At 43.9% G+C, this 12,444-nt stretch overlaps 2 protein-coding genes and 1 pseudogene across 2 annotated transcripts in view; 1 reads left to right on the top strand and 2 right to left on the bottom strand.

The window, feature by feature from the left end:
- Window positions 1–603: 603 nt before the first annotated feature.
- LOC119319683 lies at window positions 604–822 on the bottom strand (annotated as a pseudogene).
- Window positions 823–1,142: 320 nt separating this feature from the next.
- LOC119315381 (protein SUPPRESSOR OF K(+) TRANSPORT GROWTH DEFECT 1-like) lies at window positions 1,143–3,638 on the top strand. Its single transcript, XM_037590008.1, has 8 exons — window positions 1,143–1,658; window positions 1,748–1,853; window positions 2,086–2,284; window positions 2,516–2,584; window positions 2,714–2,788; window positions 2,899–2,997; window positions 3,088–3,252; window positions 3,342–3,638. The coding sequence occupies exons 1-8, from the start codon at window positions 1,181–1,183 to the stop codon at window positions 3,465–3,467; spliced, it is 1,317 nt and encodes a 438-aa protein (XP_037445905.1). The 5' UTR covers window positions 1,143–1,180; the 3' UTR covers window positions 3,468–3,638.
- Window positions 3,625–12,444, bottom strand: part of LOC119315380 (DExH-box ATP-dependent RNA helicase DExH11-like) — a 20,931-nt gene continuing 12,111 nt past the window's right edge. Inside the window, exons 14-22 of the mRNA XM_037590007.1 lie at window positions 11,368–11,421; window positions 10,292–10,549; window positions 9,007–9,116; window positions 7,892–8,045; window positions 6,646–7,105; window positions 5,150–5,364; window positions 4,414–4,652; window positions 4,112–4,238; window positions 3,625–4,023 (exon numbers count right to left, since the gene is read on the bottom strand). Coding sequence (XP_037445904.1) covers window positions 3,811–4,023; window positions 4,112–4,238; window positions 4,414–4,652; window positions 5,150–5,364; window positions 6,646–7,105; window positions 7,892–8,045; window positions 9,007–9,116; window positions 10,292–10,549; window positions 11,368–11,421 — 1,830 coding nt within the window. The 3' untranslated portion in view covers window positions 3,625–3,810. The remainder of the gene's footprint in view (window positions 4,024–4,111; window positions 4,239–4,413; window positions 4,653–5,149; window positions 5,365–6,645; window positions 7,106–7,891; window positions 8,046–9,006; window positions 9,117–10,291; window positions 10,550–11,367; window positions 11,422–12,444) is intronic.

The following is a 12,444-nucleotide window of genomic DNA, read 5'->3' on the forward strand; positions in this document are numbered from 1 at the left end:
CCCCTTCTTTATTTCTAAGCATGCACATGTAAAATGTTAAACAAGAGTAGTAAGCAATCCAAACTATTCAAAAAAAAGAGTAGTTAAACACATAATAGAATACAAATCTCTGTTCCTCAACATTACTGGTATATAAGTGCTATACTCGTGCACTTACAGAATGGTAAACAGACTTCCTTGAAGTTGGGCAGCACAGACATCATTCAGTTGATGGCTCAAACACATGGATAAAGGAAGCGCTTGAGAAAACAAAATGATGGGATTTCTCGACTTGTATGTTCTCCTTCATAGCTGCAACAAGTTCAGAATGTGGTTGTGTTTTCATTTTACCCATCACAGCGTCAGCAAGTACTACCAAATAAACAGATTCCAACAGGCCAAATTCGACGCAGAAATCAGCATGGCATGTTGCCGCTGCAGAGTCCTGACCGAGCAGCGTGACAGTTCCTGCTGCCGCTGCTGGATTTTCAGACCGTTAGGCGAGACCTTGAGAACATATAACTGAAACAAGTTCAGAACGGCAGCAAGTTTGACACAGCAGATCAGCTTTGCTTTGTGGCCGCTAGAAACTGAAAGAAAGTTCAGAACGGCAGCAAGTTTGACACAGCAAAATCTGAACCGTGCAGTGAGAGAGGCCCAGGCAGATTTTCATAATCATAAACTTGAAAACATTTGAACTTTGATTTTGAAGGAACTCAAAAAATTTAAGCTAGTTTTGGTTGGGGTGCGCCTGCCTGGGCTGTAGTGCAACACCTGAGCCCACATATCAAATATTAAACTGATAAGAACAGATACTACACTTGATCTTAGCCGAAATGCTCTCCTGCTGCCCTCCCCCTCCTTTTATAGCTCACTCGACCGCCTCTCCCCTCTCCGCAAGCGAGGTGGTACTAATCGAAAGAGCAGAGAGAACCCTGCTGTGCTCGGGCGACCAGCCAAGCCAGCCTCCCGTTCGTTTGGGCTTCAACGGGCCCAATAAGAACACCACGGCAGCATCCTTTCACGGCCCACTGCTACGGCTTCCCTTTTTTCCCTGCTCGCTGTCTCTCTGACGTGTGGGGATGGGCGAGCCCAAAGGTGACCAGACCGCACCGCACGAGTCCGTCGCGCTCAAGTTCCTCCTCTCCCTTCTCCAACCGCAACCCCGCGTGTGCGTAGCGATCGATCGAGGCTGCCGACGATGTACGGCGCCATGAAGGACCAGGCGGTCGCGCTGGTCCGGCGGGCGGTGCAGGAGGACGACGCCGGCGACTACGCGGCCGCGCTGCGGCACTACGTGCAGGCGCTCGACTACTTCGCGGCGCACCTCAGGTACGAGCACAACCCCAGGGTCCGCGACGCCATCGCCGCCAGGCTCCCGGGGTACGTCGCCCGCGCCGAGGAGATCCGCGCGCTCCTCGACGGCAGCCCCGCCCCCTGCGGGCCCGGCGGCGACGGCGTGGCGGCGGCGGCGACCAGGAAGAAGGACCCCCGCGGCGGCGGGGACGAGGAGGACGAGCGCGCCTCGGAGCGGGCCAAGCTCCGCGCGGGGCTCCACTCGGCGATCGTCTCCGAGAAGCCCGACGTGCGGTGGAGCGACGTCGCCGGGCTCGACGGCGCCAAGCAGGCGCTGCAGGAGGCCGTCGTGCTCCCCGTCAGGTTCCCGCAGTTCTTCACCGGTACGTGATCAGGTGCCACAAGATTCTTCGTCGATTTCGCCTCAATTCGGAGGAAGCGCCTGTTTGTGACAGTTCACAATTAATTGCAGGCAAGCGGAGGCCGTGGAGGGCGTTCCTCCTGTACGGGCCGCCGGGGACGGGGAAGTCCTACTTGGCCAAAGCCGTCGCGACGGAGGCCGACTCCACCTTCTTCAGGTGATTGCTGCGATTCACTTATCTTGCAGTTCCAATCATGTGCTCCAACAACAGAGACACATCACACATTGATTGACAATTATGTTCCAGACCAAACATGTCACATTATTTTTTGTTGCAACGCCGATGTTTGGAGCCAAGGGTTGAATTATTTTGGGATTCCTTGGTGCTAATGCATATCATCACCATCCTGCCACTTATGGACTAATGCTCAGTGTTGAACTAACTGTAGTATATCTTCGTCGGATCTTCTTTCGAAGTGGATGGGAGAAAGCGAAAAGCTGGTCGCAAACCTGTTCGAAATGGCTCGTGAAAATGCCCCCTCCATCATCTTCATCGATGAAATTGATTCTTTGTGTGGCCAACGTGGAGAAGGTAATGAAAGCGAGTCTTCTAGGAGGGTTAAGACGGAGCTGCTCGTCCAAATGCAGGTGACTTCTTCAGACATTGTAGAACACTTGTCACTGTCTTCTTTTTACAAGAAACTAGCAGGATCGTTGTCCTTCAATCAAGTAGAATGCAGTGGCTCAGATTGTTGTCAGAAAAGCAACCGCATGCATATGTCTGTCTATAAATTTAGAATTTGCAAAGCAACTGCCATCGATCACGGTTTCTTCAGCAGTAACTAAACACATTTTTTTGCCATGCTCGTAATATTGCAGGGTGTTGGCCATAACGATGACAAGGTCCTTGTTCTTGCTGCTACAAACACTCCATATGCTCTGGATCAGGTAGACACATCTATCAAATATTCATATAATTACAATGTGCATATTTTCTGCGGGAAAAAAAAATGCACTGCACATCTGTGTGGTGTGTTATCCTTGTAGTACTGAACCTGTGTCATACTTGTGCCCCAGGCCGTGAGGCGACGTTTCGACAAGCGCATCTACATTCCACTGCCTGACCTTAAAGCTAGACAACGCATGCTCAAGGTAATGAGCTGACCAAAAGAAAACTTCAGTCAACTCTACCCCACCTTGACATTGCTACCAACTTCAGTCACCCCTACAAGGTTCAGTTAACTCAGACTTCACCTTCGCAGGTCCATCTCGGCGACACCCCCCACAGCCTGACCAAGAGCGATTTCGAGAGTGTGGCTCACCGGACAGATGGCTTCTCCGGCTCGGATATCGCCGTCTGCGTATGCCACCATACCCCCCAGCCTTTTCTTGCACACAATAAACATATGGTGTCGAGACACTGATACTTCTCCCTCGCGCGCTTTTGACAGGTGAAGGACGTGCTGTTTGAGCCCGTACGCAAGACGCAGGACGCCATGTTCTTCTTCAGGTCAGAGGACGGCGGTGGCGGCACGTGGACGCCGTGCGGGCCAAAGCAACCGGGGGCCGTGCAGACCACCATGGAGGAGCTCGCGGCGGAAGGCATGGCTGACCAGGTAAACACTAAAATGCAGCAGCGTGTTATTCTACCTCTCTCTTGCCTTGTTCATCTTTTGCTCAGGTGGTTTTTCCTATGGCGATGTAGATTACCCCGCCTCCGATCTCCAGGACAGACTTCGACAAGGTCCTTGCGAGGCAGAGACCGACGGTGAGCAAGGCCGAGCTGGGAGTGTACACGAGGTTCACCAGAGAGTTTGGGGAGGAGGGCTGACTTATACGTACACCCAAGATTTTACATTCTGTAAATGTTGCCATATGATTACTGACTTGAACATTTATAGGCCTGTATAGCTTTGTGAAGTCATTGCAATTCTTCTTGTACATGTTTGTTGGTTAGAAACATCAGAAATTGATTAGACAATGCGGTAGATTTTGTTGATTCTACTCACTCATGAGCACCTGGTGTCAACGGTGTCAGATGGTACTGTCACTAAAAACATCTTTACAGTTGAGCGCTTGTTAAGATTGGGCTTGTGAAGAAATTAGACATCCAGAACAGCAATTTTTCTACTTACAAACACCGTTAGGTTTAGGCTACACCGAGCCTACATGCATCATATTCCTGTGACATACAAACTTGCTGCAAAGACAATGTCACGCTTGATGGCGTTGGACGCGATCTCCATTTTCTTGTACAAAGCAGAGTTACCCATTATGGAAGCCGCATTCCTGAACTCCCTACATGTTTCATCCAACCGCACAATTGTTCTTACAATCAGCCCTTCAGATACATCTGTCAGCTCACATATGTCCGCGAAAGGCGTTCCCTGCACATCGACGCGGCAGAAAAAGAGTTAGAATTTTACACCCATCCCACAGAAAGAGTTCCTACCAAGATGTGTGTAGTGGTAATACCTTTGCCCATTCGTAGACAACCTCAACAAGACCAAACTTGAGATTATCACGTGCATACTCCTCAGGATCCACAGGCACCTCGTGCCTCTTCTGGAGCTGCCCTAAGCTGATTGCCGTGTCATAGAGCCTAATACGGAGACAGAGAGAAGAACAAAAGGTACTTGAGGTATGTATCATGTAAGCAATTACACCCTCTGTTCATTAATGTAAGAAACAGAGGTAGTACGCAACGTTACCGGGTCCAAGACACAAGGTGTGCTGGAGAGATAAGCACTAGAAGAAGGCAACAAAAAGAAACTAACCTCTTTTTGGCATCAGCCAGTTTCGGAGTGAGAGATGGTTCTGACGCGTTCCGTTGTTGGAAAACAAATGCAGACATAATAGCCACAGCTTCTTCGGGTTCTAATTCATCCAACTGATTTTCAAATAAACACTCTGTTGATATTAACTCTTCACCAGAGTTCATTTCACATGCCACTCGGCCCTTAAGTTGCACAACAAGATCGGAATCGATGTAATGGATCTCCTTTAGTACATCGATCTGCACACATGGAAAATAAAATTGTTATAACAGAAATCTTAAAGGGTCAAAATATTAATTGAGGTGCATGTGGTCCACACTCCAAGAAATGATATTTCCCTCTTGGTATCCTGGTTGTGGCCTTTTGAGCAATCCACGGTAACTAATCAACTATGACAGTTCCCAAACACAAACATGTGTAACTGGACCACTCCGCATGCCAATTATGATATTCTGTTTGGACTGAGCCTACATAAACACATTCCATGAAAAAACACTAGCCTCGTGATTTATACTCAAAACCAAACCGTTGTTTCAACTTTCAATACAGTAGGATAGAAACCAAAAACCTCATGTGCAGACCCAGATCAGAAATGATTGGACAACTTGCGAAATTTTAAGTTTCCCAATCCCCTTGGATTTTGTTGTGCCAGAAATAATAGATATGGTTGCTTAAGGAACTTACTTCTTTTTTCTAATCTACCCACAAGAACAAGAAAAAATATGTAAAGTCTTACTCTGCCTTGAAACTGTGGCATCTGCTGAAGTGCCTCATCTGACATTTGGTATTTCAGTTGATCCAGCTCATCCTTGTGCACCTTTTGATCCTTCATCATTGACTTATGTTCCTTCAATTTTATACAACCATGGCACTTGTTTTTAGACATTTCTTCCAGTAGGTTGTTATGTGCATGGTATCTTTTAACTTGATCCATGTCTTTCATTTTTAGGTCTGCATTGCATCGAAAATAAACAAGTCAAAACAGTTGATAAATCAAGTGCAGGAAATGGAAAAAAGCATTAAAAGATTATTGAGCTCTTTCCAATCAAAAGAAACGCCTAAATAAATTCACAAAGGTTAGGTAAATCATCAAATGCTGATGTTACATCAGGGAACTCAAGATAAGTTCTACTGTACTAATAAGATAGTGAAAATTAAGAGTTATATGATCACATTTTTTTTGCCTTATCCTAGTTGCAACTTCAATAATTCTTGCTCAAGTCTTTTTAGCACAAACACCTTAGGAGTTTTTTTTTTCGGGAAAACGCAGAGGACTTGCGTTTCATTGCATTGGTAAGATAGAGAGTTATTTACAATCCTCCTAAGAGGCAAAGTTCATGCCGGAGCAGAAGAAACTAGTGTACATCCCAGGTGGTGGGTAAGATGACCCGTAAGCCACGAGCACCAGCTCGTGCCCATTGCTCGGCCTCGTCCTTGATCCTAGAGACCAGGACTGGGACAAGAGGTTGGGCATTGTCGAAGATGCATTCGTTGCGCTGCTTCCAAATCATCCACGGCGTCAGGAGGGCAATGGAGGCGAGACCCTTGCGCATCGGTGTAGGCGTGTTTTGCTTGGCGTGGAGCCACCAGTCCATGAGAGTCTCCTCCTGATTTGGCCCTGCAATTGTCATCCTTAGCCAAGCTAGGATCTCATGCCAGGTTTGCTTGGCGAAAGCGCACTCCAGGAGCAGGTGTCGCATCGTCTCTGGCGCCTGGTCGCAAAGCGGGCACCGGGGCTGGTGCTGGAGGCCACGACGGGCGAGGCGGTCCGCAGTCCAGCACCTATCAAGGTTGGCTAGCCAGTGGAAAAATTTGACACGTGGCGGCGCCCAGCTTTTCCAGATGAGCTTCCAGGAGAAGCAAGTTGTGGATCCTTGGAAAGTGGCAAGGTAGCAGGAGCGTGCTGTATAGGTGCCAGAGGTAGTCCACTTCCAGACAAGCTGGTCGGGGGCATCCGAGAGTAAGAAGTGCTCAATCGCCTGCCAGACTTGCACATATTGGCCAATCTCGCTGATCCCGATAGGAGTTGAGGGAAGTATATGCCATGAGAACACATACACCATAGCCCTGTAACTTATTCTACTTACAAGATTGACTATAAACGAATTGGAACATACTAGATGAACACAATAATCAGCATGCAGACAAGGTCTTTTTTCTAATCTGATTTGACCTTTAATGGAATAGCACAAGATTATATATGGCAGTTTAGCCATCGCAGAATATCTGTACCTTTTATTGCATCTAGCGCAGGAGGATACTTTCCATCTGTCTGCTCTTTAATAAGCATTTGAACTGTTTTAGCGTAAGCTGTTTTGCTAATGTCTTCAAGGAGTCCGACTTGATCAATCTTTATTTTGCTTGTACATATACTAATAATCTCTTTATTCTCCACAGCTCTTACTTCAAAACCCATTCCAGATGCGTCCCCCGTGTATGGTAGCTTTATATTGATAACACCTGAACTTTTTCGTGTTCTAGAGGAAGAGAAAAAATCATCATCCATGCCACGTTTTCCTTTCGGCGGGATAATAAAATATCCTTGAGAATCCCCTGGCCCCTTCTCATTTTGACTGGATAAATTAGGGGCTAGCGCAGATGAAGTGCAATCACCGGTCAGTACAAGAACAACATACTGCTTTAGTGTAGCGGATGGATTTTTCACAATTACGCCAAGCAAGTGATCATCATCCTGCCATATAACATACACATTATAATGCGGAAAAGATGCCACTGTTGTGCCAGTAACCATTTGTAATAAAAGTAGGAGAACTAAGCAAGCGCAAAGCACCGCTTTATCCTCAAGCCTACTGTGGTTTATCAGAATCCATGGTAGAAGCGTAGAAAAGATGTTTCAATATTAGAACCTATATGAAATCAAGTAGATTAAATGGGTGATGTCTAGAAGGAACAAAGAACTGATTTAATTAAGGAACAAGTGAGGACCGAACCCAAGCTGTATATCCCACTAACCATGGTGCTACCAGTGAGCCCCTGGATGACCTCTAAATTCGATTCATTATATAGAAGTGACAGACTCCTTGCGTCGAATCAAATAAATTACATAGAAGTGCCACAAGAAGTCCACAGTTAATGTAGCTTGCTTAAAATGGCTGGTCAAAGTTCTTATCATTCAAACTGGAGGTGCTGAGAAAGAAGCTCAAAGGTGGTAAGCTAATTGGGGTCCAACAGAAATTTAGTTCAGTTTTGAATCAAGAAGATGCAGATATCAAGCTTAATTTCAAACACAAGATTGAATTTGGGCCAAGCTCAACTCCAGTAAGCTACTTGTGTGTATACCCATGTCTCCTGAATTGAAGGATTTCTCCCCTTGGGATGGGATCCTTATTTATTTAATAAAAGGTCGCAAAATTGAATTCTTATTTGTGACAGGATAAGTAAACAAAAAAATCGTTGAAAGGATGAACAGAAAAAATAAAGCATGCGTAAAATGCAACCCAATAGAATGAATACATACAGATTTGGATTTAACAACCACCAATCTTCCAGGCGCAAGGAACTGCTGAGTAGTGTGCAACTGCATAATTGCTTCTGTGACAAATTCCCTGTGTTCTTCGGCTTCTAGAAACATATCGTAATATTCTTCAATAGAAGGCTCTCCTTTTATGCACCTGATGATTTAAGAATGAATTTAATAAATTATGATGCAGATAGGATAATTTATTGCATGTAATATACGATCTTGCAACTTTTTTTTATTATTACACCATATGGTTAGTGCTTTACCAAAAATGAATTATATGCTTCATAGTGCTATATAGATAACACTGCGAAGAAAATGATGAAAATGTATACTAAATAAGAAAGCCCCAAAAAGGCCCAACGAATGATTGTTAACAAGGTTGTTAACAAGGAGGAAAAAGACTGAACCGCGCCAAGTAGGGGTAAAACCTAGACCTTCTGCATAGGAAACAAACACTCTTATCTACTGAGCTGTATGTTTATTTGTTTATTAACTGTATACAAAAGAAAATACCAAGCACCAAACATATCAGCTTAGCATTTGATGACAACCAAAGATCACTGATTCTATGATATGTGCCCTGGATCAACCCAACTGTACATCTAGTCCTGCAAGGTGCTGCAAAAAATGACTATATTGCCACACTCCCATCCTTTTGGGGGCTAGATGTACAGTTCATGACTGGGAGCCTGGGAGGTAGAGGACTAAGTAAATAAATGTCTGCATTTCTGTAACTACGGTTTTTTTATCTTTTTTATCTTCTGTAACCAAGTCCAACAGACTACTCCAAGATTTGGTTATAAGATATTGCTGCGTATTTACTCATTTGCCAACTTGGACAGACGAACAAAGATTAGTCCTCTAGGAATAGATGGTCGTTTTTGCATATCCAAAAAATGAGACTAGATCAACACATTTGCCAACTACAGTATTTTCTATCACATATTTGCAGTGCCAATTACTCTAAAGCTGTGCTGGGTCTATTCTACCAAGGGTTGTAGTTCCACAAATTAGATACCCAACCCATAAATTAAACATTAGTGAAAGAATATCAAATATTGGCACCAACCGTGTTAATACAATTTGGTAAAGAAGGGTTGATGTCTCACTCGATTGTCTTTGTAGGTTGACGTAGCATTTGCAGAAGCAGCTTTTCCTTCTGAGGCAAATCCTTTTGTGCATGGAATTCTGCGAAACTTCTCTTAAGCATGTCCTCCACCTACAAGACAATGCATCTGTGAAGGATATCCTGTTTCCTCTGGAACATTTTAAAAAGAGCATAGTGGCACACATCGATCTAAGACAGTCACGCCCTCTGTAGGGCCTTTTGGCCTTGGGCATTATTCTTTCCATGAAATACATCAAGACGCATTCTAGCGTCTCCCAAAGCAAAAAATATATACTGATAGTAAAGTCAGTATGCCTAGGAGAAAAGAAAATTAAACTTAACAAAGTTTTATCAAGTATTGAGTATGTCCAGCTGATAATAACATTAATGACAATGCAATCAATTATACTTCCATCTTATGCTCATTCAGAACCAGTGCCAATTGCAACTGCCCGCGACCTCACATCAAACAGTAATGCAAATTAAGCAGACTGGAATTCAAGAAATTTAGTTGAATACATGAGTCGATTTTCTGCTTGTATGTATGGCTGGGTGCTTCCACTGTGTCAGCCATTCAAACAATACCTCGAGATTTGTGCACATGCTCTCACGATATATTTGTGGTAACAGAATGTGCGCAGATCTCAATGCACATCCAATGGTAGAGATAATGGGGGCACCAACCCATGCCAGGTACAAGGTGTTACCCCCGAATACAGACTCTCTGGTCAACATATTTATCAAAACATGGATTGACAATATACTGTGGTTTAACAAGTAAATAACCTGAGTTGAGCAGTGCAGCTGTTAGGAATAGGAACTTGTATTCTCATGAGGCCATAGCCAGTATACAGGCAAAGAAAAAATGCACTAAACCCCTTAAAACAATAGGGATATCAGACAGCTAATATATACATGTCTAACAGAAGCAAGAGCAACATATATTTCTACCTTATTTCAGTTTTTGGTCTATAATTCAAACATATATATTCGCAATGCATGTGCTTCAGCGCCGATAAGCTCAAGAAAGAAGATTGTATAAGAGGAAATAAGCTGATTTGAGCAGTTTAGCAAGAGGGACATATATGTCGAGTTTATGTTGCAATTTTGAGTATCCAGAGTTGAAAGTTGAAACATATATATTTCAGAGCATGTGCATGTGCCCCATGAGCTCGAGAAATTGAAAGATGGTTGGCCACAGGAAATACACCCACATCTAAATACAAAACTTATTCAAATAACATGGCTGAGCAGGAAACTTTTCTAATCGACAGTGAGAGGTATACCTTAAGTTCCTCCACACGTAGAAGATGTAGTATCATAGTGTATGTTAGTCGAAACTGAGATTCCAGTCGAGTTGGTTTTCCAACAAGAAGATTTTTCAGATCACTTTCCTCAGGAATTTCATCACGGCACATCATTATCACTGTACCTATGGTATCTAGTCCTCTCCTACCAGCTCGTCCAGCCATTTGAATATATTCCCCTGGAAGTAACCTTCGATGTTCCTTTCCATCAAACTTCCTTAAAGTATCAAACACGACCTGTTGAATTTGCAAGGTTTAGTCGGAGGCACAGAGCAGTTTATCAGAATCTTGGGCTTAAAAAAAGGCATGGTAAGCTCAAACCTATAAACTAAGCATGAGCAACAATTAGCTTGATTCCAAATGGCGCACAGAAATAAGAAAAAACACTATGTGCATCAACCTGACTACATTTATGTTTGCACGAACTAAACACTGGACATTATGTGTAACTGTCAACAGCAAACTGCAAAATATATTTAGAAAAAGAAACCTGTCAATCAATGTTGGCAAGATACTAACAATACATTAAAATTGGTCTAGTCCAAAGCATATTCAACAGAAGTGACCGCAAACCATAATACAATCACTAGATATTATTGTCCCAAACTCCCAATACACATGCCAAGACAAAAAATTGACAGTTATATCCCAAATCTCAGTGAGGTGAGTGTTAAGTGGTGACTACTTCATGCTTCCCACATGAATAAATCGAAAAAGGACTTCCAAGGTTCTGAACTATAAAACATAACAATTTGACCATTAGCACCTCGCTGCAATTAGAATTAATTGCTAAGGTATAGCAGCTACCAGCCAGAATGAATGATGTTAGTTTACACTAAGTATAAGATATGCATCATTAGCACATTGCAGTCAATTAGAAAAATGAGGAGACAATTGATTGGTTTCATTACCACAGTTCAAATATACAAATATAAGTAAAACTACGAGTGGGTCGACCATGCTTAGTTTAAGTATAATAGAAATATGAAGTCTGAACACAAGATACAGAAATACTGAAACCCTCCGTATGAGAGAAGAAACAAAAAAGAACTCACCGTTCTTGCAGGAGCATTAACACCCATTGCAAATGTCTCAGTGGAAAACAGTACCTGCAACGAGTTTAAGCAAGTCAAAAGGTTCCCACTCGGTTAATTTATAAAATATAACTGCAGCAGCACATGCTATTTTAAAATATAACTGTTTAACTAGTAGCTGACAACACTGTGGTTTGAACCGAACAATCATTTCACTGTTAGCTCACTCAAGCTAAACAAATTGTCCCCATGATACTGGTTCGGCAATGATTATTCGAGCACAGTGCACAACTGCCAACTAGTAGCCACTACTCACTAGTAAGCATTTATAGTTTTATACTTTGTTTACATCTAGCAAATATCCTACATCATATGGACCGTCCATGAATGTTTCCCTTCAGGCTTCAAGAAGTGCAACTATTAAGACAAAAAGTAGATAGATGACAATGGAGTAGTTAAAATCCTGGTAGCTTAGTACATCAGTTTCTAACATGTAACTGAAAGACGAAAAGAGAAGTCCAGTTTACCCTCACAAGTATAATACTTGGCGCACTTAAACCTCTCAACTATCAAACCTGACATCTGATCTTCCCAGCTTCCAAAACCAGTGCAGAAAACCCTTTAGAGCGGTTTCGCGAGGTGGTTTTGCAACTGTGCTAATAGCTCTCCACAGGTGGAGCTCCGGCTTAGATAAGTAGGAAGACTGCACAGCCATGTCAGGACCCCACATGGACACATAGCATCATGTTCCACTCACTCTCTTCAGGCGAGAGACACCATTGGAGACGATCGGAAAATCAGCTGGGAGGAAGAGTACAACGCTAGTTGGCAGTATTTGAGATGAGCTCGGCTCCATGTGAGCAGCAGACCTGCACCACTGGACTCGAGACACAAGCAGCATACGGGTCAATCATTATCAGCTCCAGATCCGCGCTCGGGTTGAGGAGATAGTTCCACCATGCCATGGCACACGGGAGCTTCATCCTGCTCCGAGTCAGTGCGGAGTGTAGCGAGCTCTGGAAGGCATGGAGGAGCACGCGGCCATCGAGTAAGGAGGTGATGGCTAACAAAGAGGAGCAGGTGGCGGTGGCCACTGGC

Source organism: Triticum dicoccoides, chromosome 6A (assembly GCF_002162155.2).
Source record: "Triticum dicoccoides isolate Atlit2015 ecotype Zavitan chromosome 6A, WEW_v2.0, whole genome shotgun sequence".
NCBI classification, from domain to species: Eukaryota; Viridiplantae; Streptophyta; class Magnoliopsida; order Poales; family Poaceae; genus Triticum; species Triticum dicoccoides.

Excerpts from the sequence above, each read along its gene's own strand:
- LOC119315381 (XM_037590008.1), top strand. The coding sequence starts at position 1,181 with ATGTACGGCGCCATGAAGGACCAGGCGGTCGCGCTGGTCCGGCGGGCG. Across the intron at positions 1,854-2,085 it reads GCCGACTCCACCTTCTTCAG|TATATCTTCGTCGGATCTTC; the intron begins GTGATTGCTGCG and ends AACTAACTGTAG. Across the intron at positions 3,253-3,341 it reads CGGAAGGCATGGCTGACCAG|ATTACCCCGCCTCCGATCTC; the intron begins GTAAACACTAAA and ends ATGGCGATGTAG.